General features: G+C 43.6%; 1 protein-coding gene across 1 annotated transcript in view; it reads right to left on the reverse strand.

Annotated features, from left to right (window-relative positions):
• LOC146353039 (alpha-2-macroglobulin-like protein 1) overlaps nucleotides 1-17,165 on the reverse strand; it is a 74,490-nt gene extending 57,325 nt beyond the window's left edge. The window contains exons 1-9 of the mRNA XM_084835509.1: nucleotides 16,883-17,165; nucleotides 14,709-14,892; nucleotides 12,294-12,329; nucleotides 11,773-11,917; nucleotides 11,310-11,362; nucleotides 10,772-10,792; nucleotides 8,691-8,859; nucleotides 1,300-1,384; nucleotides 172-295 (exon numbers count right to left, since the gene is read on the reverse strand). Of these exons, the coding sequence (XP_084691635.1) occupies nucleotides 172-295; nucleotides 1,300-1,384; nucleotides 8,691-8,859; nucleotides 10,772-10,792; nucleotides 11,310-11,362; nucleotides 11,773-11,917; nucleotides 12,294-12,329; nucleotides 14,709-14,892; nucleotides 16,883-17,100 (1,035 nt within the window). The 5' untranslated portion in view covers nucleotides 17,101-17,165. The remainder of the gene's footprint in view (nucleotides 1-171; nucleotides 296-1,299; nucleotides 1,385-8,690; nucleotides 8,860-10,771; nucleotides 10,793-11,309; nucleotides 11,363-11,772; nucleotides 11,918-12,293; nucleotides 12,330-14,708; nucleotides 14,893-16,882) is intronic.
• Nucleotides 17,166-26,605: the final 9,440 nt, after the last annotated feature.

Below are 26,605 nucleotides of genomic sequence, written 5' to 3' on the forward strand. Positions count from 1 at the left end.
CCCCATGGAGCATTTCTCTCCTCATCATCATCCACCTTTCTTGGCTGCAGTGAAACATCTCGGCAACAGGAGAAGATCGGCAGTTTCTGAACTAAAGAGCAGGGACAGATGACTCATCCCGTCTTCCCATTTATCTGAATTCTGAAGACAACCCCTTCCCAGTTGCCTTACCTGGCCTGTATACTCTTTTCTAATGTTAAACAGTTGTCCCTCTGTAGCCTCTTCAAAAACATATGATATTTCCCTTTTCAAGCTGAGATACAGATTTCCTTGAACAGGCTTTCCATATGTGTACCTGTGTCAAAGGTAAATGGGAGGAAATGGAAGAAGTATGCTTTACAGAAAAGCAGTGGATTTCATATTGACCAGTTTTGCATGACATAAGGGTGGTTAAAAAGCCACCCTGTGGAAAATGTCGTGGCTTCAGACAACATGCTGACCCATGGTTCAACAACAACCCACAGTCAACCACCGAGTGTGGGCTAGCATGTGGTGTGAACCCAGTCATGGAGTTCTGTGGCTCTCTCAACATGGAGAAAGGGACTTGGCCAGTACTGGAAGGAGAGCTGTGCATGGGAAGTCCCTTGGCTGGCGCTGGGAGGAGTGGCTGCTCTTCCTAGCACTGACCGAGTCCCCTGCTGCCCGCATCTCCACTGTTATCTCTGATCGAAGAACAGTGGGGATTCCTCTGCATGCTGCCCCATCTCCCAATCTCAAATCAGAGAGAACAGAGGAGATTCCTCCAGGGAGTGCGGCTCGGAGCTCATGTTCTAAGTAAGCTCCGCGAGCTGGATGCGGATCAATGTGGGCCAGATTAGGCCCGTGAGTTAGAGGTTTTGCATCCTTGAAGCCACAAGTGACACGATGGGCCACATGGCTGATACCACAGCATTTTATTTCTATTTTAAATAACTAGAAAGATGGGGGTAGGGAACTGAAGGAGAAACAATGAAAATACGTCTACACTACAAATGTATACTGGTTCTGTTCTAATTTAACTGTCATAGCAGTTTCGTTCCTAAAAAAAAAAAAAAGAAATCCTGGAAATTGTAACATGGTTCCAGTGCTATGAATTTTCTATTAGAGATAACTTCCCTGCATTCCTTAGGAAGAAGGAATTTCTATTGAACAAGTATGTCTGCAATGTAAGATATACATTGAGAAAGACAGAGAAGGAAAAAAAGAGGGAGGGAGGACGGGACATATAAGTCAACACCTTAAAACTGGGTCCCATGGGTTCCAGATCTAAAAAGGTTGAAGACTACATGAGAATATTTCTTACCACAAAGTTTTACTTACTTGCCACACACTTTGACCTGAAATTCTTCATCTGAAGCGGTGATCAGTGATGGAGCCTCAAACAACACTTCAAATTTATGTAGTTCTGTAATGATACATGAGGAGAGGCAGAGAAGAAGGTAAGCAGATAAAATGGTTCACTTCAGGCTGAATCCAGCATGAAAAGCTACAACATCTCTAAATCCCAACACTAAGGGCCAAACTAAACACTGTTCTGATCACGCATAGTGAAGCCATGCGTGATAGATTTCTTTACTCTAGCATCAGTGTGTGCAACCCTGATTTGGATTGGGACTGCAGGACTCCGGGATGGGCAATTAATCTATCCCTCCTGGTTTTGTTCCAGAAATCAACTCCCCCCATGCACCCATGGGGGCATTTAAAAAAAGAGAAAAAGCCTCCATTGATTTCAATGGAGACTTTTTTTTACCGCCACCACCCCAAACACACACACAAGGAGATGAAATTTCAGGACAAAAACAGATGGTGAGGGAAGGTTTAACTCCCCTCTTAGAGCACCATCTTGGAGCCATGTGCACTTACACTGAAATAAACAAACTTTTAACGCATAGCTTCACTATGTGTGATTACAAGAACATTTAGTTTGGTCCTGAATAAAGTTAAGATCTGCTCCTCTCATTATTTCTGAAATATGTGGATTCAAAGTCCAGGGATGGCCCAGGCAGAGTGAGGTAGCCACCTCAAGGGCTCTCATTTCAATGATGCTCTCATCTCAAATCAGGTGCTAATCAGAGATAAGAGCTTTTCTTTGCAGGGGAGAGGAGATGGGGCCTTGGGAGGAAGCTGCTGAGTGACTCAGTCCTGCTTACTTCTGAGGCTTGTCCTGCTTACTTGTAAGTAGACATGCTGCTCATGCTTACTTCTGAGTAGACATGCTGAGACTTGGCATTTGGATGCTGCTGAATGATTTAATCATGCTTTCTTCTGAATAGACATGCAGAAGCCTTGTTCTGAATAGGCTTAAAATTAGTAATCTCATTTTGGCCCTGCGCACTCTGCTTTTGGCAGCAGCCACATATGGAACATGGGCCTCAAGGCCTTTCCCAGATAGGAATGCAGCCCTTGGGTTGAACAAGAGCTCTGATTTTCACATGTGCAGTGACTTTTGGACAGTTGAGTCCTATTGTCGCACTTCTACACTTTGGTACACAAGGCCATTGTAGAGACATGTTTATTTTGTTATCGATCTTTTAATTTGCAGTCAAGCATTATGTTGCCTGCATTTAAAATATATATGAAAATATATACATATTTCATGTATGTATGTATGTAAAATATATATTATATGCATGCAATAGTGCTTTAATGAAAAAGTGTTTCACCGCAAATGCTTAAAATGGATTAAAAAATAAATACGTTGCTTTTCTGACTGGCACCATTTTAGCAATTTCTTTGTATGTTTTAATAAATTTTTAAAAGTTGCACTAAAACACTTCTTTTCTTTAAAAAATGCTCAATAGCTCCTAAACAGAAAAAGAAATAGTGCCAATGTTTAAAAATGTGCACTAATATTTTTCATTTAATAATATTGTGCATTTTAAATGCAAGGTAAAAAGTGTTTTAGCACAATTTTAAACATTATTTAAAACACAAACATACTGCTAAAATAGTATACGTAAGTGTGCTCATGTGGCCGTGTCATGCCTACTAGTATAGACAGAACGTTTGGCAGACACGCAAAAAACACTTTACTACTCAAAGCTTCGGAGGTCCATTGCGAATCTGCATGTAGTGGAAGACCAACAACACGGTTGTGCTAAAAACTGCCAGTCTGGAAGCACCTTTGGCTGCCAGTAGAGTAACAAGTCTGCACCACACTAGGCCTGTGAACCAAATACAGGGCCCTCCCCATGAATGTGCAGTCTGCAGGAATTCAAAATATCAGTTGTTTGCATCCTTTCCAACAACTCTGTGGGAAGTTAACTGGGTAGAAGAAAGTCTGCACTACTACACCGGCATCCTCTCCCTGGATGCAGAAGTGCATGATGGAGCAATTTCAAGTACTTAGATTATTTCATATATGTTGACCCTGTTCGGATATAACAGTGGCATCCAGCAGCAATTCCTGGGTTAATTAATTAATTAATCCCCATGAATTGCAGGGATGTGCACTGTGCTGAACCACTTCCAGTTTCCAGGAACAACCTACAGATATGGCATTGAGAGGTTGTTTCTGTGACATCCAAACCTTGGCACTTAGGGTTGTTCATGCATTAAACAACCCCAAGTTAACCAAAGGATGACCCCACGAATTGCTGCTGTACACCGCCTTTACATCCAAACAGGGCCTTTGTCTCAGTGATGTTAGTGAGTTTGTGGCTGAGGTAAGCTTTGTATTTGTAAATTAGACAGGCTGGTATGGGAAGAGGCACTACTTCAGGTAATTGGGTCCCAAACTGTTTAGGGCTTAGAAGGTCAGTACCACCACCTTGAATTGGGCCTGGAAGTGAATAGGCAGCCATAAAAGAGTCATTCTTTTAAGAGTGGTGTAATATGAACAAACCCAGTTGTATCAGATAAAATTCTGGCAACCATATTCTGCAGTAACTGAAACTTCCAAGTTGTCTTCAAGAGCAATCCCACTTATAATGCATTTCTTTAAAAGTATAGGTTAACTGTGTTCACACAATTAATATCACATTTAGTTTGGCCCTGTGATATACAGGAGACCTGGTTTCTGACCACAGCTTTCACAAAAAGTTTGGGTTCAGAGATAACACTAAATTGTTAGCATGACATGCATGAACCTCAGCCTCATATGCTCCGCTCCCCTCTCCCCTGCTGGCATCAGAATCTTTTGCTACCATTTTCAATTAAGCATGGTTTAGGGTTCTATCCAATCCCAAAACTGTGGCTAAACTTAACAAGCAGAGGCTGGTGGCTCCGATTTCAGCAGGGCTGTGAATCCATTCTGGGATTCAGTCAAAAGCAGCCAGAACTCTAAAGGAGCTATCCAAGGTGCGGAGCCTATTTTGGGGGATACGGTTCAGCACCTTGGATGACTCCTTCAGAGTTCTGGCTTGTTCTGACTGAAAATGGATTCACAGCCCCACCGAAATCAGAGCCACCAGCCTCCATTGTTCATAGCTATGTTTAGGGCGGGCTGGGCAACATGGCCAGCCACGGGTACCTGGCCCTCATTCCCACCTGCGCACGCTGTTGGGAGAAGATAATGATAACTGGGAGGCAGGGGGGGTTAAAGCCTCTCACCCCTCCTATGGATCATGATCCAGGTTGCTGGGATGGGGTGGGCGGGAGGAAGTGTGTGCATGTGTATGCACACAGGTGCGTGGAGCGGTGGCCCCTGGGGATCCCAGGGAGGTGAAATTGACCCCCAGAATCCCCAATGTTGCCCACCCTTGGTTTACAAACCAGGATTGTATAACTTGGATTGAAGATGGCCCTTTTTCACCATCATTAAGACTATCCATAGTTCATCCAGATTTGGACGTTAAAAAAGCCATCTTTGGCAAGGCACAATGTCCCACTTTTCTCTAGTCTACTCTTGAGCTCCTTGTCAGGCACCAGAAGGGATACAGTATCAGAGCTTGTTTTAGTACGCACACAATGGGGATGAGTAACAGGAGTTCCTTAGCTGTGGCAGCTCTATTTCAGAACTCCCTACTAAAAGTGGCCCCCCAGAGCCCTACATTATAATTATTCAAAAGGAATTGTTACGAACTTTTTTTTTTTGCTTGGATATTTGTGGTCTGATAGTTTTGTTCCCATTCATGCTGATTACTGTTTTATAAGATCTGTTTCACTGTTGTATTTAATATGTGACTTGGCCTCATTTGTTAATAAAAATTTACCATGCGATTCTATACAGGTTTAGAAGTAAATTGCATTGAGTTCAGTGGGACTTACTCCCAAGTAAGCATGTATAGGATTGCAGCCTAACAGGTAAGAAACCTGCCTCTCTGATGGGCTTTGATGCTTTTCAAACACCAAGGCAGCTAGACTTCTTAAGAGGGCAGGCAGGCTGTACATTCAGTAAATAAATACAACATTCCAACCCTCACATTTTAACCCTAAAGGAAGGAAGGAGGAAGGGAAGGAATAATAGCAATTTAATAGCTTGTTTTCCCCTTCATGGATCACTGCCTTGTTGTGGCGAAGGGGCTTGCATAACTCAGTGAAGCCATAAGCTATGCCGTGCAGGGCCACCCAAGACGGACAGGTCATGGCGGAGAGTTCTGACAAAATGTGGTCCACTGGAGAAGGAAATGGCAACCCACTCCAGTATTCTTTCCAAGAAAACCCCATGGAACGTAACACAAGGCTAAAAGAGATGACACCAGAAGATGAGCCCCTCAGGTCGGAAGGTGTCGAATATACTACTGGGGAAGAGCAGAGGGTATTTCCAAGTAGCGGCAGAAAGAGTGAAGCGGCTGGGCCAAAGCCGAAAGGACACTCAGCTGTGGATGTGTCTGGTGGTGAAAAGAAAATCCGATGCTGTAAAGAACAATATTGTTTAGGAACCTGGAATGTCAGATCAATGAATCAAGGTAAGTTGGAGGTGGTCAAACATGAGATGGCAAGATTGAACATCAACATCTTGGGAATCAGCGAACTAAAATGGACAGGCATGGGTGAATTTAATTCAGGTGACCATCATATCTACTACTGTGGGCAAGAATCCCTTAGAAGAAATGGAGTAGTACTCATAGTCAACAAAAGGGTGGGAAAAGCAGTACTGGGGTACAATCTCAAAAACGATAGAATGATCTCAGTACGAATCCAAGGCAAACCATTCAACATCACAGTAATTCAAGTCTATGCCCCAACCACTGATGCCGAAGAAGCTGAGGTTGATCGGTTCTATGAAGACCTACAACACCTTCTAGAACTAACACCAAAAAAAGATGTCCTCTTCATCATAGGGGATTGGAACGCTAAAGCAGGAAGTCAAGAAATCACCGGAATAACAGGCAAGCATGGCCTTGGTGTACAAAATGAAGCAGGACAAAGGCTAATAGAGTTTTGCCAAGAGAACACGCTGATCATAGCAAACACTCTTTTCCAACAGCACAGGAGACGACTCTACACATGGACATCACCAGATGGTCAATATCAAAATCAGATTGATTTTGGCTCCTTTGCAGCCAAAGATGGAGAAGCTCTATACAGTCAGTCAAAACAAGACCTGGAGCTGACTGTGGCTCAGACCATGAGCTGCTTCTTGCAAAATTTCGGCTTAAGTTGAAGAACGTTGGGAAAACCATTAAACCACTCAGGTATTACCTAAATCATATCCCTTATGAATACACAGTGGAGGTGAGGAATAGATTTCAGGGATTAGACCTGATAGACAGAGTGCCTGAGGAACTATGGACGGAGGTCCGTAACATTGTTCAGGAGGCAGCAACTCAATCCATCCCAAAGAAAAAGAAATGCAAGAAAGCCAAGTGGCTGTCTGATGAGGCTTTACAAGTAGCTGCAGAAAGAAGGGAAGTGAAAAGCAAGGGAGAAAGGGGAAGATATATCCAACTGAATGCAGAGTTCCAGAGAATAGCAAGGAGAGACAAGAAGGTCTTCTTAAATGAACAATGCAAAGAAATCGAGGAAAACAACAGAATGGGAAAGACTAGAGATCTCTTCAAGAAAATTGGAGATCTCAAGGGAACGTTTGGTGCAAAGACTGGCATGATAAAGGACAAAGAAGGCAGGGACCTCACAGAAGCAGATGAGATTAAGAAGAGGTGGCAAGAATACGCAGAAGAACTATACAGGAAAGATCTTAATGTCCCTGACAGCCATGATAGTGCGGTCACTGAACTTGAGCCGGACATCCTAGAAAGTGAAGTCAAGTGGGCCTTAGGAAGCATTAGTAACAACAAAGCTAGCGGAGATGACAGTATTCCAGCTGAGCTATTTAAAATCCTAAAAGATGATGCTGTTAAAGTGCTGCATTCAATATGCCAACAAATTTGGAACACTCAACAATGGCCGCAAGACTGGAAAAGGTCAGTTTACATTCCAATTCCAAAGAAGGGCAACGCCAAAGAGTGCTCAAACTACCGCACAATTGCGCTCATTTCACATGCCAGCAAGGTGATGCTCAAAATCCTACAAGCTAGGCTTCAGCAGTATGCGAACCGAGAACTACCGGAAGTACAAGCTGGGTTTCGAAGAGGCAGAGGAACTAGAGATCAAATCGCCAACTTTCGCTGGATCATGGAGAAAGCAAGAGAATTCCACAAAAACGTCTATTTCTGCTTCATTGACTATGCTAAAGCCTTTGATTGTGTGGATCACAACAAACTGTGGCAAATTCTTAAAGTGATGGGAGTACCAGACCACCTTACCTGTCTCCTGAGAAACCTGTACGAGGGTGAAGAAGCAACAGTAAGAACCAGACATGGAACAACTGATTGGTTCAAAATTGGGAAAGGAGTACGACAAGGCTGCATATTGTCACCCTGCTTATTTAACTTATATGCAGAGTACATCATGAGAAATGCTGGGTTGGATGAATCAGAGGTCGGAATTAAGATTGCTGGGAGAATTATCAACAACCTCCGATATGCAGACGATACCACCCTAATGGCAGAAAGCGAAGAGGATCTCAAGAGCCTCTTGTTGAGGGTGAAAGAGGAGAGTGCAAAAGCTGGTTTGAAACTCAACATTAAAAAAACTAAGATCATGGCATCTGGCCCCATCACTTCCTGGCATATAGAAGGGGAAGAAATGGAAGCAGTGACAGATTTTACTTTCTTGGGCTCCAAGATCACTGCAGACGGTGACTGTAGCCATGAAATTAAAAGACGCTTGCTCCTTGGGAGGAAAGCTATGGCCAACCTAGACAGCATAGTAAGAAGCAGAGACATCACCTTGCCGACAAAGGTCCGTCTAATCAAAGCTATGGTTTTCCCAGTAGTAATGTATGGCTGTGAGAGCTGGACTATAAGGAAGGCTGAGCGCCGAAGAATTGATGCTTTCGAACTGTGGTGCTGGAGAAGACTCTTACGAGTCCCCTGGACTGCAAGGAGGTCCAATCAGTCCATCCTAAAGGAAATCAACCCTGAGTGCTCATTGGAAGGACAGATACTGAAGCTGAAGCTCAAATATTTTGGCCACCTAATGCGAAGAGAAAACTCTCTGGAAAAGACCCTGATGCTGGGAAAGACTGAAGGCAAAAGGAGAAGGGGACGGCAGAGGATGAGATGGCTAGATAGCATCACCAATGCAATGAATATGAATTTGAGCACGCTCCGGGAGAGAGCGCAGGACAGGAGGGCCTGGCGTGCTGTGGTCCATGGGGTCACGAAGAATCGGACACGACTGAACGACTGAACAACAACAAGCTTGTTTTATTTTTAGTCCCCCTGTCCTCTTCCTACCAAAGTGGTGTCTCTCTGAAATATTACCATATTCCTGAACTGTGAAGTCTCTCATTTCCAGCTCAGGCATAGTATCTCCCACTGTGATGACATATGTTCCCAGGGCTGCTTCAGAGGCCAGAGGGAAGGACAGATCCACAATGCCATGATGAGGCTTCACATCCACCCACTGGCCAATTCGATTCTTGTTAGGATCCTGTGCACAGGAGTAAGACCAAAAGAACCATCATGCTCGTTTGCTTGACTCCAGTCATCAACAATGCTGAGATTCACAGAATGGTATGTAAAACATTTCTGAAAGACTTCATGTGAGTGTCTGATGAAGAATTTGTACTAGCTCGGAATATGTAAAGAGTGCTTTAGGGCATGATCCTATGCATGTTTAGACAGAAAAAGTCCTACAATTCCCTGCACCCCGCATCAGCACTTTTTCTGTCTAAGCACACATAGCTATTGATAATTCCTAAATGACCCATTGGATCCCTTTCTATTTTCAGATGACATAGGATGAAACATGCATAATGCGACACTTGAAATCAAACAGCAGGCCTAAACAGAGAATTAACCGACAAACAAGAAAGGACTAATTTAGATGGAATGTAGTCCATTGTTTGTCCGTTTATTCTAGACATATTCCGGGAGACTATGCTGATACATGGCGGTTAGCCATTCTACTTCGAATAGCATTCCCCAACTTGGTGCCCTCCAGATGTGTTGGGCTACAACTCACATAATCCCCAGAGGTGATGAGAGTTGTAGCCCAACCCATCCGGAGTGTGCCAGATCGGGGAAGGGTGACCTAGAAAATGAAACTTCCTTATTCAGAGGACATCATGAGCAGTTGCTAGGGGGTAAACAAAAACAATGGCTCTCACAATTGTGTCCTGCTGTGAGCTTCCCAAGGCCACTGAACTGAAGACTGATCAGCAAGACAGTTTTTAGGGAACTCCTCTTAGCAACCTGACATGCCCACATTGGCATCTGGAGACTGGTATGCAGAAATGGACAGCTTTCCCTTAGCAAAGTCCTTCTTGTTGGAGGGTGATCAGTTGTATTTACAGATATTGTTTCCTGTGTCTTTGAACTGTGAATAAATCACTCCTTCTCCAAAGTTTATTGCATCTGTTCACACCTCAGTACAGGCTGGAGACCACCCTAGACATATGGGACAACCACATGCATATTAAGCACATGTTTGCCCCATTCACATATAAAGCAAAGGGCAGGGGGGTGCTACTTTAAAGAAGCAGGCAGAGAAGAGGAGTGAAACTGCCTTACCACACCACATTCTGTATCTTTAAGCGGTTTTCTTTGCCCCTATCAGGCACATTCCTAGTCCTGAAGCTGGGTTGGGGGAAAACTGCTTAAAAGCAGAGCGCCCTAGAAGGCAGGGGAATGAGGCAGATTTTGCTTCTCTCCCCTATGCACTCCTTTTTTGTGTAAAGAGTAGACTCCCACCTTGCATTACATGACTACACATGCCTAACATACACTACTTTGGCCCTGTGTTGTTCATTACAGAGCGATTCAAGAATCATGGTCTAGGTCTGATCATTGAGAGACAATCTCATGGAAGGGCTAGAGAGCACACATAACTCACTGAACACATATGGGGGGCACGGGGATGTGCCATGCCCATTGACACCAATGCACCCACTGGGCATGCCCCCTGGCGGCCATGCAGTTCATAATAATGTGGAAAACAATCTTGAGCCTTCCTTTCCTCCTTGTTTGCTGAATCCTGAATATTTCCCGACAGGCCACATTCCTTACTATAGTTCTCTTCTGCTTATTATTAAAACTTCCAGGTTCTACATGGCAATTGCCAACATGACTGATGAGTGATATTATTCTGGATTACACATTAAAACCAGTTTCAAACTGGTTTAAGAATAATGGTGCCCAACTAGGGGACTATTAGAATGGCTTTTGACCTTTAACAAAGAACTCTTCAGCACCCTCATAAAACTATAGTTCTTAGGAATTCTACAACAGCAATTTATCATTCAAAAACTTTCGCTTGTTTAGATTTGTAGTTTAGATGTGCTAAGTGGTCTCAAAGGACAGAATGGCATACAATGTTAATAGGATAATTCCTAATTACTTACTTCCAGCTGTATCAGAGGGATCTGTAAAGAATGAGGGAGGGAGGGAGAAAGAGAAGTCAGTCTAATGAGGAACAGAAAAATCTCCAGTATTCCCAATATTCTGCAGAGCCAACCAGAGAATTGATATGAAGTTAACTCCCCTGACGGGCTAACTTAACTTAAAATCTGAACATCCTCCAGAGCCTGTGCACAAATTCACATAGGCTAGGTATGGTGGCATAAGACATTCACAGAGGTGATTTCCCACAGGAACCAGAGAGTATTTATTCCAATTGTCGATTTCCACTCGTAGTCCTCCCATGTTTTCTTCTTTCTTATCATGGAAAATCCATTAAGGAAGAAAAGACAGGGTAGTGGCACGACGCCTTCTGATTTTTGTTAGCTCTAGGAGCCCTCCTCTTGGAAGCACCCCTGGTCCAATTCCATGTTTTAAAGAAGGAGCCATAGATCTAGGGAGGAGACCCTCTTGGTATTGATCTTTTCAGTGTAGACCTGAATGGATAGCCTTTGCTTCTTGTAATAAGAAAGTAATACTCACCGTTTTATTAATGGCCTTAAATTCGTCATCAAGCCTCACAATGCGAAACTTGACTGAAAAAGCAAACACAAATATATTAATTGCTATTACACACTGTTTTTAAAAGGCTGGATGTACTTATGTCTTGTGTTCAGTCTCAACTCACAATTTTCCTCTCAGTTTATTCTTCTCTTCATGTTGCCATATTTTAAAACTAAACTTAGGTGACAATCTTTTTTCCTCTCCAGTTTAATTTAACTACTACATCATTTGTAAAGCAAATCTTGCTTGTATTAACTTAGTTTGCATTAATTACTTTATGCTAATCAGCAGAGGATCTGAGCTCTTGCAAGGAGCTCTGCTTTAGTTTAGCAGTTCAGCTCTTGCAATGCTTATTTGCCAGTTATCCTGTTTAACACCATGACACCCCAAAAGATGAGAAAGCACCTGCAGGCATCTTCCAGGTTCCATTGGCTGCTCATACCTGTCTCTCCAGGCTTGTAAAAGGGCTTGTCTGGCTCTATGATATGCCTTATATAAGCATGCCTCACCAGCACCTTCTTCCGGCCCTCAAAGCTCACAATGTTGTCCTTTCGAATTAGAACATACACACTGGCCACTGCATCTTCCTTCATGGGGCAAAGGAGGAAAATTGGTTCAATAGCAGGAGGACTGAGAACAGGAAAGTATTTTGCAAGAGGTGGAATTCCCCCCAAAGTGGGCTTTTTTCTGCAATTCCCTTCCTTTGGGAATCAAGCTCCCCCTCCAGACACACACACCCATTACCACTCCCCTCCCCCATACACACTCTTTCATCTTTCTCTCTCCATCCTTCTTTTCTCCCTTCATCCTTGTTTTCTCTACCTCATTTCCCCCTTTTCTTGGACCCCTCTTCCTCCTAAATAATTTCTAAAAACTCTTCCTTTCACCCTCTTCTCTCATGTTAATCATTCCACTGTGGAGACTATTAGAAGAAAGGGAATGGTTGGGAGATACAAGACTTACAATATACTTCTTTTTGCTGGGAACAAAAGCTGGAACCTGAAGAGAGAGAAAAAGGGAAAAGGACAGCTAAATTAGCACAAAGGTTCTGAAATTTATTCATAGATTCATGATCCAATCCTAACACAGTGTGTGGAATTATTGCTTTGGTTTTGCTGTAGTAATGGAAAATGCTATGTTTAAATTTGGCAGGGCCAGCATCAAAGATAGACATAGTTGGGCATCTGCTGAGGGCCCACACCTCAGCAGGGGTCCACTGACAAACAGCCCCCTGGACTTGCTCCTCCTTTTCACCAATGCAACCTGCGTGTTCGCTGCCTCTTGCTCTGGCCCACAAGACAGTGGGGGGGGGAGAGAAGGGGTGGGAGAAGGAGGGGGGAGCAGTGAGCCTCTTTGCTCCCTGGCTCTCTGCCTGTCATGCAAGCAAGTGGTGTCAATGAGGAGGAGGAGGATGGGAAGCAATGAACTGGTGACAGTGGTGGCGAGAGAGACTCACTGAGGGAAGGGAACTGATTGAGGCATCTTGCCCAAGGGCCCTGAAAAACCTGGAGCTGGCACTGGTGGAAGCCAACATTTCACAAGCAGAAGTCCACCCGTGCAACATAACTTTCTTGCTCCCTGAAATTTTCTCTGGAGTAGATATTGAAGGTGTGCAGGGGACTGCAGTGGGGAGAAGGCAATCCTCCCCTTCCCAGCTCTGCTAACAGAAGCAGTTTCGTTAGGGGGGAAATATAATTTCACCCCAAATCTTCACTATATTGGGGTCGGAATTAAAGACTCTGCCCCCTGGCTGCTCTTATGGTTACTTCTATTTTCCTGTTAAACCTCAAAAATCGCCTCCTCCCCGCTTTGATATACCCGGTGCCTCATTCTGCTGTGCTTGGGGGACACCAAGGGGCTCTCCAACACTGGGGCATGCCCCCCATCTAATCTATATCTGATCTAATCTAAACTACATAAAATCTAATCTAATCTATATTCTTCATTTTGGATAACATAATTAAATGATTATAAAAAACAAATACAAAATTAAGAAAAGAGCAAACAACAGCAGCAGCATAATCAAGAATAAAATACAGTAAAACCACAGAGCAGTAAACTTCTGGTAAAATTCAGGTAGCGGCAATAAAAATGAACTCACTGTTCATTAAAAGTCCAGGCAAATAAAACAGTTTTTAACCTGGTACCTAAAAACCAACAGAATAGACAGCTGGTGAATACCTCTCAGTTGTTTCAAGGAATTCGGACATTTTTTCCTCAAGGTAGTGCCTGTGTTGTGGGGAAACTGCATCTTTTCAGCAGTTATAGGTATAACACACTCACAACATTTTGTGAACTTTAGCAACTTTCAAAAAATTATTTTGAAGGCAAGCATTCCACTACTGAACCATTAAATACAGGTAATACTCCTGTAGCCTTTGCAGCATACACTGCTATTCTGTGGACCTTTGTTTCCTCCTTTTAAATTCAGTTCCTTGGCTGGTGTGTGCTTCCTCCATATCGCAATGCGTGCCTTCCCAGATATCTGGAATAGCTGGTGATATTCATTTAGTATAACAACAAATGATTAACAACAGCTATTTTCTAAAAACAGCTAACACAGGTATGACTATTCCCACAATTAAACTATTCTTCCTACATATTTAGAGGATGACACTATCAATAGTACTAGTCATGATAGCTATATATTGCCTCCAGGATCAGAAGCAGTATGCCTCTAAACAACAGTTGCTGGGGAACTCAGTGAGCAGGAGGGCGCTATGCATTCATGTCCTGTTTCTGGGCTTCCCATAGGCATCTGTTTGGCCACCATGCAAATGAAATGCTTGATTACATAGGCCTTTGGTCTGATCCAGCAGGCATGTTCTTATGTTCTTAAGGCTATCCCCACCACCACCACCAACAATGCTGCCCCCCCATACCATTAATGGCCACTGGTAGGGGTGGGGAAGCCCACTGACCTGGTTTGGAAGGCACGGCACGGCTTGTTGTGGGTTATTTAACAGAACATGGGTTACGCAAGGCTTGATAACCCTTGCACAACACACACTCACTGGGTTCACATAACACAACCCTGGAGCAGGGGATGGATATGCAAAATAGCCCCCACATGTGCCCCACATGTGCTGCATCCTCACTGTAGGTTAAATAACTCACAGTGGGCTGTTGTGTCATGTGAACCGGCCCTCTGTATGATGATACCGACTGAAATGGTGAGTTCTACTAAAACATATAGCTGGGAATTGCTATAGTGACATCAATCCCCATCATAAAGAGTATATTGTCTAGATCAGTACTTGGTTGTATGTCATAGGCCACTGCCCTCTGGCATCATTCTAGGGCAATGTTTCTTTTCTTGCTAAGAAGTGTGTGGGGGGGTGGACTTCCTATTGAGTAGCTTGCAGTTCACAAACCTACCTGGAAGCTGATGCACTCAAAAGTCCCTGGCTTCTCCACATCCTTGTCCACTAAGGTATAGTTCTGAGTCCTTATCTCCAATATTACTTGCAGGTTGACAGTCTCTGGGAGGGAACGCAGGAGTACACAAACATTTTCTATACTGGGATGACTAATGATGGCTGGAACAACCACCATGTAATGACTGGAAGAGAAAGGAGAATGGAGATCTTTCATGCTCTGGGTGCCTTTCCAGATGCTTTGGATTCATTTTAGTTCAATAACGGAAGAGGTGTTACTTGGTTGCTGTGTAGGATTCAGACAACTCTAATCAAGCTATAGCTTCTTTCCCTTACTATCTTTCAATAATCCTTATGGTCTTTGCCTAAATAATACAATGAAACCATTTTTTCCTTTGTATTCAAATTACAACATATTTTCCCTGGAAAAATGCAGCTCCCCAACTGGTGCAAATATTGCTGTTGGGTATGGTTGGGCGAGTCATCTGCTCTACTGGGTAGAGCCTGTGACCCTACAATGCCTGCAACAAGCCTTGATGCTGCTTCTCCCAGGTCTTCGCTCTTTTGTGTACTTTCTTCAGGTTACATTTTTTTTATTTAGAGCAAGGGTGGGCAACTTGTGGCCCTCCAGATGTCTTGGCCTGCAACTTCCATCTGCCCTGGCCAGCATAGACAATGGTGAGAGATGATGAGAGTTATAAGTCAAAACATCTGGAGGGCCACAATTTGTCCACCCCTGTTTTAGAGGCTCAGCAGGCCCCTCTGTAAAAGGACAGTAGCCCTTTTTAAAATGGTGGCAAGCTCCTGCAAGACACACGCACACCTCTCAATACCTTTGCCATTTCATGATCTATTTGGTTGGTTGGGTTTTGTATCCTACCACCACCACCATGAAGGTTGGGCACTCTACCTGGCCAGTGTTCTCCTCTGATTTTAAATAAATATCGCTGTGAGTTGGCTGGCTTGATTACTGTGAATGAATGGTCCAGAGTTGTGACAAAAAATGTGAGTGTTTCTGAACAGCTCTGAGAGTTTCCTGAATCAGCAGTTCAGCTGCAGGGCTGGAACAGAGACCCGCTCCCACAGATAATGGCATGAGGCACGAAGTTAGTCATGACTAATTTAAATCCCATTCATTTCATTGGTTCCACTCTAGGTAGGACTAGCATTGAATTTAAGCCAGTGGGGGAGAAGGGGAGAGAGCCAGTCAGAATTCTACCAGCTGGAATAAGCTGGAACTGATGATGCAGCCTTAAGAGCTGCACAAGTTGCCGTATGGGGAATTTTCTGCCTGCAAAAGAATCGCTCCTTTGCCTCCACTTCAGCCTTAAGCCTTCCCCAACCTGTTGTTCCCAACCTTGGTCATGCTGATTGGAGTTGATGGGAGTTGTAGCATGGAGGGCACCAGGTTGGGGCAGGCTGACTTGGGCTCTGCATATATATTTGTCAATATCACAATATTTGCCAAGGCACCATAAGTATCCAGTGCTCTCCCTCCCTAAAGAAACAAAGGCTGCAGTCCTATGCATGTCTACTTGGGAGTAAAATCTGTCTAACTTAATGGGGCTTACTTCTAAATAGACATGCATAGGACTGAGCTGCACTCCTAGGGCCAGAGAGCTGTCCTTATAACTTCTCACATAAGAACAAGTTGATTTGAACCTCATGTCCGAAAATGCTCTAAAACAGGGGTGCAGAACCTCTAGCCTAGGGTCCCAGTCTGGCCCTCCAGTGTTCCCCAGATAGCCACACACCCTTCCCTTGGTGCCAGCCCCTTTCTTCTGACTGCTGACTGTTTGATGGTTTCCTGGCTTTTCCATGTTTTTCCCACTCCAAAAGGTTGAAATGCCCCTCCTAAGGCTTCGTTACTGGCAGGAAGAGCTCTAAGTTACAATATGCTGGCATCTTTGGTACCTTGGCCCTGCCTCTTTTGGTCCTGCCCACCACTGGAATGTGGCCCACAAGCGCTTCTCCAAAATGGAATTTGGTCCTTGGGCTGAAAGAGGTTCAACAGTCCTGCTCTAAACTCTGCATCCAATTCCTTTTTGAAGATAACCTGAGACAATGCCACCCACAGCTCAGCATTATTACTCTCTTCCTCTCATGTACTTCTATGTCCTCATATTCTTCCGTGAAACTGACTAGGCAAAGAGAAATGGAAAATAAAAATCTTACGGATCCGAAATGACCGGAGCTGTGAGTGACAGTAGAGCCAGGGCCCAGAGGAGGGTGGCTGCCCCCATAGCTTGAACTGTGATGGGCGGTAGAGAGTAGTTCCACGCTGGAGCTCTGAGCACAGCCAGCACTGGAGTCCTGGTGCACAGACCTAAATACCCTCCCAGAGATCCCTCCGTTCCAAAGAACACGGGCATCATGAAGTGTACCAACTTCATCTCCCTGGGTCAATGACTCCCCATGTTTACTTTCCTCCTCCTGTAGAGCTGAGTAAGCAACACAGATCTCCGGCTCCCCTCCTACCAACCCCAGGCCTGGGACATTACTGTGACTGTTTCAGGTGAGACAGAGGCGTAATGCAGCTGAGGGTGATACCAAGATCTCTCTGTACTGAGCAGGAGTGAAGCCTAACCTCTGGATGTATCTTAGCAGAACTGAGGAAAAGGCTGCATGTATATTAATTTGTGTAGGCTTGTAGAATCACTTTGACTTCATCCAGACAGGTGATTTCATTTCCCATGGGAGAGGTGAAAGCAATCCAGAAAATCTTTGGTAGCCATGAGCTGGCATATCAATAAAGTCATGCCATACAATAACCACATGATATTTGAGGACTTGCTCGGTCTACTGTCCAGGTGCTAACTGTTGATGGGCTTCTCCTCTCACTTCTTATATTTCTTTACTAGATTTGGACTGGATGGCCCTTCAAATAGAGGACAACTTCAAATAAAGGCCACCCTCACTGGGAGTCTAATGCTCTAGAGACAGTATGTGATGTCAGCTGAGTGAATATGTTTTGTCAGTTGAGCTCCAGACCCTCAGGGCACATCTGCCTAAGAGCTGCCCACGGCTGGTTCCAGTTTGGGGCTTACTGGTAAACCAGAGGCTTAGTATAAAATGGGAATGATGGGGTGCAGGAGGAGAACCCAACATAGACATAACTTACTGGGCTCTGCAGACTGCATCATCTACATCTCCTCCCATGTAGACTGGCTGAGGATGTACTGAGTAAGGGTTTCAGTTGAGTCCTATCACAATATGCACTTGCATGAGGCAAATTTACTTCACTATTTATTGAAGTTTAATTGTGCGTACGTGTGTCTGAAAATATTCTGGAACAGATAACTGAACTTTATACTGGCTGAGAAGGTCAGTTAAACAAGAAAGAAGAACACTGTGGGTCAATGACCAGAAAGTCTGTCAGTATCAAGATGGGCATCAGGGTAAAGGATATAAGCCTTTAGGCTTGATCCAACACACCAGCCAAAAAGCTTTTGACCAACTCCCTCCCTAAAAGCTCCCATGGAAGCTTAGCATTCTTAGAATGACATGAGGTCCTCTTATAGATAGCAAGCAAGTTAAAATAAAAAAACCCAGGAAGCAGACGGTAGGCATAAACAGACAGGTTTCAAAATGGAGTAGAGCAGCTCCAATGATGTGTAAGGGTGACCAATTTTATTTAAATTATTTATGAATAGGTCAGGACAATGAAGTAGCTAAATGTTAGATGACAGCAAATTATTCAGGATAATATCCGAAGCAGACCTTAAAGAGCTCTACGGGGATCCCAAATGGGTGAATGTGAATGGGCAACAAATAGCAGAGGAGATTCAGCGAGTGCAAAATGGAGCACACTGAGACAACACCCACCCCGCTAATTCCTAACTATATATGCTGATGGGGTCTAAACTGACTGCAACTTCCCAGAAAAGAAATCTTGGTGTTAGAGTAGAAAGACTGTGGTCTCCATGTCCTTAGCCTCTACAGAGGGAGAGGATTTCTGGATCATGCCTCCAATTTTCAATACGCACTAATGGTTATAATACAATATAAACAGCATCAAGTTATACATATTCTCATACTCTATTCCAGGGGTGGGCAGAAGGTAGGTGGATACAAACAGCAGGGGTGGGCACAAAGTAAATCTCCAGATGTTTTGGACTTAAACCCCCAGAAGCTCCTGCCAGCATGGCCAATGGTCAGAAATGCTGGGAGCTGAAGTCCAAAACATCTGGAGATTTACTTTGTGCCCACCCCTGCTCTTCATATCCACCTACAAGACCTGTATTTGAATTTAAATATGTATTTTTGTTTGATGCTATCAGGATTGGGCTTTGGGCAGTGGTCTGGAGAGAGTCAGGATTGAAGAGAAACCAGGATTCAAGGACAAATTAGAAGACAGGACTAGAGTACAAGCATGGAGTCAGGACAAAAGAGCAGTCAGGAGCCAAGAGCAAGACCAGAAATGCAAGGCAGGCCCTACAGCAAACCTGATGATGATGATGTCAGGTGAAATTTGCAAGATTCAGCTTCAAGGCAACCATCTCTTTATCCCCACATTACAAACAGCTCCTGTGGCTGATGGCATAATGAAGGTGAACTGACAGACTGGGATGAGTTGGCACAGAGCTACGTAGGAGGACACAGAAACAGCTCTAAACACTTCTAACATTTGGTGCTTGGTTTCTTCAAGTGCTTCTCCAGATTTCTTAGCCTCCACCATAAATCACTCCACTTTCATTCAGACATTATGTGAGAGAACAATTAGTATTTTCAGAGCAAAATTTTCATCTCTTTATCACCTATGATGAAGTCAATATGCCCAGGCTATCTGGAAGAGTCACTGTAGATGTTAAGCATGTCATCTGTGTCAAAACAGCTGTGATGTTTCTACTAATGCCTTTACCTTAGGGGTTTAGAACCTCTGGCCCTCTGGGGGTCCTCAGAAGCCCAAACCCCTTTTCCTTGGCCCAACCACTGTCCCCCAACCTTCCACTGGTTGGTGGTTTCCTCGTTTTGGTGCAGTTTTCCTGATTCTAAAAAGTTGCATGCCTCACCTAAGGCTTCGTTCCTGGGAATAAGAGTGTTAAGCTAAACTATGCTGGTATTTTTGGCAGGTTGGCCCCGCCCCTTTTGCCTTTGAGCCTGCCCCTTTTACCTTTGGTTTATCTAAAATGGAATTCAGCCCTCGTTTAAAGAAGTTCAGCATCCCTGCTTTACCCTATATGGGTGCTTCCAGACAGAAGACTCCTAGTGCTGCCAAACAGAAGGCACTGTGCAGCTATTCTATATTTTTCTTCTTAATGGATTTTCTGTGATAAGAAAAAAGATGGAAGAAATGTTGGGAAAACAAGGGAGGGCTACTCTCAAGGACCACCAACAATGAGTGGAAGGGAAAACAGGCAAGATATTGTGCTTTTTGCCCTTCCCTTCTTCTGGCCTTTTCCACTGCCACCAGGTAGAAACCAACCTTAAAACTCGCTGGGTCTCAGGTATTTACTTTAGGTAATGTAGGGGTTGGCTAAAGATGTGAGCTGGGTAAACCAGAGAGAGAGAGAGAGAGAGAGAGAGCGCATAAAGTTTCGAGTAACAAAGTTTAAAGTTTTACTGAAGAAAAATGTTAACACAATTTAAAAAAAAAATCTAGATGGATACACACACACAACACACAAACTCTAACATTAGCTAAGCAAAGTCACTACCCACGACTCTCGCACAGCCAGTTGCACCACTTTAATTAAACCAGAGTTTGTGTGAACAAAACCTTGACTATTCATTTCTGACCACAGAGGGCAAGGTAAACTGGATTAGTGACAATTGTTACATCCCTTTATATTAGTTTAGCATAATTATTTTCAAACTTTTTACTTTTCCACATTGACTTTTCTGCCAAGCTACCCCTCACATTACAGAGAATTCTGGGACACGTTTCAGGGCACATGCTCAGTTCATGCAAGACTGGTCTGATGGGCATCTCTGTTGTCCACGTGAAGTGAGAATGTGACCAACACACCCAACACTCCCCTGTGGCTCTACACTGCAAGGAAAGAGTGGTGAGCAAGCTATCTTTCAAGGAAGTTTGTCCTCTATTACTGCTTTTCTCATTGCGGTACATCTGCCAAGCTTTCAAGGAATCCCCTGGTTCCGAAGTGATACTGGGGGGTGCTTCATTTTGCTAATGGTGCAAGTGCTGGAAAGCCAGTGCCTGCATGTGCATGGTGTACCAGGTGTTGGGCATCAGAAGTGCCATGAATCAGGATTCTTGCTCAGAACTTTTGCAGCCAACATTGGATGGGTAAAATAGATTACGGGAATTGGCACTAGGGATTGACACTGAGTAGTGGGGATGGGAAGGGGATAATTAACAAATTACAATTGTAAGGATTACAACTAGGTAATGGATGTGAAGTGCTATAAACATCTGAAAGGACTATACAAATCATTATTTCAAGGCAGGCAACCTAGTGCCACCAGATGTTTTGGACTACAACTCCCATAAGCTCCAGCCAGCATGGCCAGTGATAGATTATGGGCATTATAGTACAAAACATCTGGGCAGCACCAGGTTGCCTACTCCTGGGGCTTTCTCACTTATTTATACAGGACCAGCAAAATACACAGCACTTTAAGAAGTAACACAGCAAAACATACATGTCCTTGCTCTAATGTTAACATCTAAAATGTCTGCACTATGAATACAAGGGGGAGGAAAGGGAGAAGTAGTAAGACTTCCAACTTTTGTTTTTGCTTAACAGCAGCCAAAGATGCAGAAGTGAAAGAGGTGAAAGTGGTCCAGGCATGCTGAAGGTACAGGAGCAGGGCCAGGGCAAACAGGGAGCGGGGTCTCCTCTCCTCCCCGCTGCTTTATTTTCCCATCTCCCCCATGACAACCACCCAACAAAAGCATGTCAATAGTCTTCTTCCTTCAGTCCCAGACATTCACCTGCCACTTCCATTCCACAGTCCATGACCTTTATTTAGCATCTTCCAGGCCTCCATTCAGATGGAGAGCAGCTATGTGGCCAAGGAGCCTGAGGCCTGAGTACTTGCTAATCACCCATGAATGCTTCACCAGCACCAAGGCTGGGGTGTGTGGTTTCATCATGCCCTGGAGGCATCGAGGGGCTTTGTAACGTTGGGAATGTTTAATATACACATATACAGTGTGTATGGATATATAATATATATAATATTGAGGTGCACATGTGAGGGGAATGGAGGGTTAAAGCCAAAGCTAACAATTCATTCCTTGTTTATTTGGAAGTTTACTTGGAAGTGTGCTGACTGAATTCAGTGGGATTTAATCTTGCAGAGGTTTGCAGCCTGGAAGCTCTATCTTATACATATTTACTTTAAATTAAGTCCCACTGATTTCAAAGGGACTTGTTATCAAGCAAGTGTGCAGAGGATTGCAGCCTGATTCTCCTTCAAATGCACGCTAAAATATTAAATTCGCAACAGGAAAAATTAAAACAACCAATTATAATATTTTAACTGCAATTGAAAATTGTAATAATGAAAGAGAAATGGAAACTGTTAACTGTAAAATGAACAAAACTATTCAGGCTCCAAGTGAACAGTTAGTGATCATAAAATGGATGAGTCCAGAGTTAATGGGGAAAGGCTACTGCTGAGGCATTGTCTATGCCAGTAACCTAAATATGAAAAAAGGCCTGAAAAACAATTTAACTGGCTAAAATCTGATAGAGGAAAATGTTCCTGATCCTGCAGGAAGAAACATCAGTTGTTTCTTCTTGTTTAATGGTTTCAGTGCTGCAATTCATTTCTTTCAGGTTTGCCTCTTTCCCTTCCAACTCCATTTTTTCACTCTGCTGACCATTTGGTTGATTTTCTGTATCTCCCATTTATCCTTTACGCTCTTTTCTTTTTCATTTCCTCACTGGATCCAGATTATGTTACTACCTCTTTGTTTTTAAAAGTCTTAATTCTTTGGCCCCTTCCTATCTGTCTTTTCTTCTTTCTCTTTATTTGCCTTCCCATGATCCTTGCTCTACTAATACTTTCCTCCTGGCTAAACCTCAGTTTCACACCTCCTTCCTCTCTCTCTTGCTGCCCCTTTTCTCTGAACTACTCTCCCTGGCGGCATGTGTTTTAAACAGCAACTGAAAACCAATCATCTCTTGAGCCATAAAATCCATCTCTGACTCTCCTCCTCCTTTCCCTTTATGTACCTCTTTCCTTCTTCTTATGGGACCAGACTGGATTATACATTCCTGATTGTGGGGAATGAGAGAGGGCCTTCCCTTCCTGCCCACCAGGATCAACTGCCCTGCCTCCAATGTAGGCAGGAGAGTAACCTCCTCACAGGGCATACACACATGAAAACCAATGCATATAGGCCCAGATAGCAGGGGAAGAAATGGAAGCAGTGACAGATTTTATTTTCTTGGGCTCCAAGATCACTGCAGACGGTGACTGTAGACATGAAATTAAAAGACGCTTGCTCCTTGGGAGGAAAGCTGTGGCAAACCTAGACAGCATAGTAAGAAGCAGAGACATCACCTTGCCAACAAAGATTGGTATAATCAAAGCTATGGTTTTCCCAGTAGCAACGTATGGCTGTGAGTGCTGGACTATAAGGAAGGCTGAGCGCCGAAGAATTGATGCGTTCGAACTGTGGTGCTGGAGAAGACTCTTACGAGTCCCCTGGACTGCAAGGAGGTCCAATCAGTCCATCCTAAAGGAAATCAACCCTGAGTGCTCATTGGAAGGACAGATACTGAAGCTGAAGCTCAAATATTTTGGCCACCTAATGCGAAGAGAAAACTCCCTGGAAAAGACCCTGATGCTGGGAAAGATTGCAGGCAAAAGGAGAAGGGAACAGCAGAGGATGAGATGGCTAGATAGCATCACCGATGCAATGAATATGAATTTGAGCACACTCCGGGAGAAAGTGGAGGACAGGAAGGCCTGGCGTGCTATGGTCCATGGGGTCACGAAGAGTCGGACACGACTTAACGACTGAACAACAACAACAACAACAAGCACACGCAGTTCCTGGATTTTATCTAGAAAATTGACCATGCAGTATGGGAGTATTGTGCTGGACAGTATATGAGTATACCCTATATGAGTATACCTTATGCCCATCTCTGGATGTCCAGTAGCATCAGAGCTGAGACAGGCATGCCAGTTGGGCAGGAAGGGAATGTGTGTTCTCCTCATTCATTGTAGGGGAGAGTATGGGAGCAATCAGGGAGCTTGTCATCCAATCTATCCATGGTCGTGTCTTTTATTAAGACTATAAGCCTGTGGGCACTTTGTTCAGGGATTTTTAAATGCATAACAAAACGGGATCTTTAAATGCATAACTTAGATCATGGCTGCTGTATCTAACGCTCTATTACTCAGTGAGTTAAGGGGAAAAGTGCAGTATGTAATCTATTCAACACTTAGTCAGAAAAAAACTGTTTTTAGCATTCAAACTAATGAGTTCAAAGTAAAGTTACCATCTTTTCTGCTCCTATTCCTGTACTTTTAACAGTTGCCTGACATCCAGAAATTAAGCAGATGAAACATTTTCAACCATGGGGATGGGAAAAGCTTTGCTTAATTACTGCATATTATGCTACTGTTAAATGTGCAGGAGCAGGCCAGATGGCAACTTTGGCAAACTTAGTCCAATGGATTATTGATGTGCTCTTGGCACTTCTACATTTTTATATTATAAAATTATTTACTTTATTAAAGTTAGTGTGATGTAAACAGATGTTGTATACATTGGCTTGTATTATCCCTTGCTCATTAGTTTCTCTGCCAACCTGTGTGTTGTCCTTTCGCTCTCTTTTCACACTTGCCCACTGACACTTTATGCCCATGGCTAGATTCTGTCCACATCTCCAGTGCGGAACAAAGAACAAAAACGTCAATGCTCGTCAATGCTCGGAGGATTTTCAGATCAAGAGTCTGTGGTTTTAAGGAGAGGGGAAGCTTGTCCTCTCCCTGACCTGCTTCCCCAAAGGCAAATGGGAAACAACTGTTCATATGAATGAAGACTTCATTTCTAAAAGTGACTCCTGAGATGCGGGGGCGGGGCGGGGCGGGGCGGGGGGGATGGGAGGAACCTTGAAACTGGAATAGCACAAGAAGCAAAGTTGCTGCAAGGCATGAATGAAAAGCCATGGAAGTGCAAAACTGGAGCAGGCCTGGCATTATAATTTTATCTGACCAGGACAAGGTTGAAATTAGTCCCTAAAATCTTGAGGGTGGTGGTGGGGGGAGAATTCCTTTATATAGTTCTGTTGATGTGTTTATTCAGTACATCAATTATGCTAGAGACTTAAAAGCGCTTGCTAAAGTTACACTTGATCATGCTCACCTACGCCTAACCCCCTTCCCCTAAGCATATGTACTAAAATGCATTCATAATATAAAATCAATATTAATATGACATTATTTGTTTATTTAAATGAATAAATAAAGGAAAGTAGAACCAAATGGAGCGCTGATCATGGAGCAGCAACAATTAGTGGCAATCCATATCACTGATAAAATAAGATCTGGTTTGCTGGAGCAGTCCAAAAGTCAATTTGGCCCAGTATTCAGCTTCCAATAATGACAAGTCAGATGCTTCTGGGAGCTCACTATCAGAGCATGTAGGCAACAGGCCTGAGGTTTAGTCCCAGCACCTTGTATATTGCCCACGAACTTGAAGGTTCCACTGATCTCATGGCCAACACCTATTATAGACCACAAATGTATTCTTTCCAAACACATCCAAATGAACAGCCACCCTCATATTTTGTGGTAGTGAATTCCACATGTTAGTAATGTATTGTGTGAAGAAGTACTTCCTTTTGTCGGCCAATCAGCTTCATTGGATGACCAGGTGCTACAGTATGAGAAAGAAAAATTCCCCTCTCTTGACCCTGTTCATAATTTAAACTGAGCCTAATATAAGCAGGCCAAATAGAGGGATCTGGGTTAAATGCAGCTGAGATGACTAGAGAATGTCAGTGAGTGATCTAGATACATACTTCTTAGATACTGCTTTATATTTATCACTTATTTCCCTTCCTTTCCCCAAGGAGCTCCATGCAAGTGTCTATTGATGGTGGGGATGGAATTACTCTTCTGTCCTCACAATGAACCTGTGAAGTGGGCTAGACAGAAACAGTGATTTGCTTAAAGACAACCAGCATTTCAGTTACCTTCATGAATGAGGTGATGAACCCAGTGAACAAACCTACAACATCACAATAAACCACTGAGTCTCTGGGTGCCGTAGCTCTCCTTGACACTGAATAGATAAATTCATAATTAATTTGCCTTAAGCAAGCTACTATCTCAGAGTCCCTCCCATCTACAACATTAATCATCATCATCATCTACTTTACAGGTTAAGGAGATAACTTGTAAATATATTTGAGCACTTAGAAAAATTACTATATGTGAGTAAATATTAAGCATTACTTATTAATAATAATAACAATAACAGCAGCAGCAGCAACCGATGTAAGAATTGCCTTGCTGGATCAGCGGGGTCCATCTAGTCCAACATTTTCTTTCCCACAGCAGCCAGCCAGATGCATCTAAGTGAGCAGAGGGACACCTCCAGATGTTGACAGACTATAACTCCCATCATCCCTAGTCACTGGCCATGGTGGCTGGGCCTGATGGGAGTTCAGAGTTCAACAGGATCTGGAAGGTCACAGGTTCCTCACCCCTAATTTAGGTGCTCATAAGCCAGACATGGAAGTGATGGCCTTCCCCTTTTGATGGCCTTGAGCAGCTGATCTGCAGAGGTATACTGCTTCTAGACAGGGAGGCTCCATTCTTAGCTTTAATTGTTCATATTTGTTGATAAACCTGCTCTCCATGTTTTTTTTATTCTGTCTGTCTTCTCTAAGGAGCTCAGGATGACATACATGGTCCACACTTTTACCCACCCAACAAGATTAAGTTGAGAGATATTGACTGGCC

This window comes from Heloderma suspectum, chromosome 2 (assembly GCF_057233095.1).
Source record: "Heloderma suspectum isolate Gila_16-S chromosome 2, 16-S_ref, whole genome shotgun sequence".
NCBI classification, from domain to species: Eukaryota; Metazoa; Chordata; class Lepidosauria; order Squamata; family Helodermatidae; genus Heloderma; species Heloderma suspectum.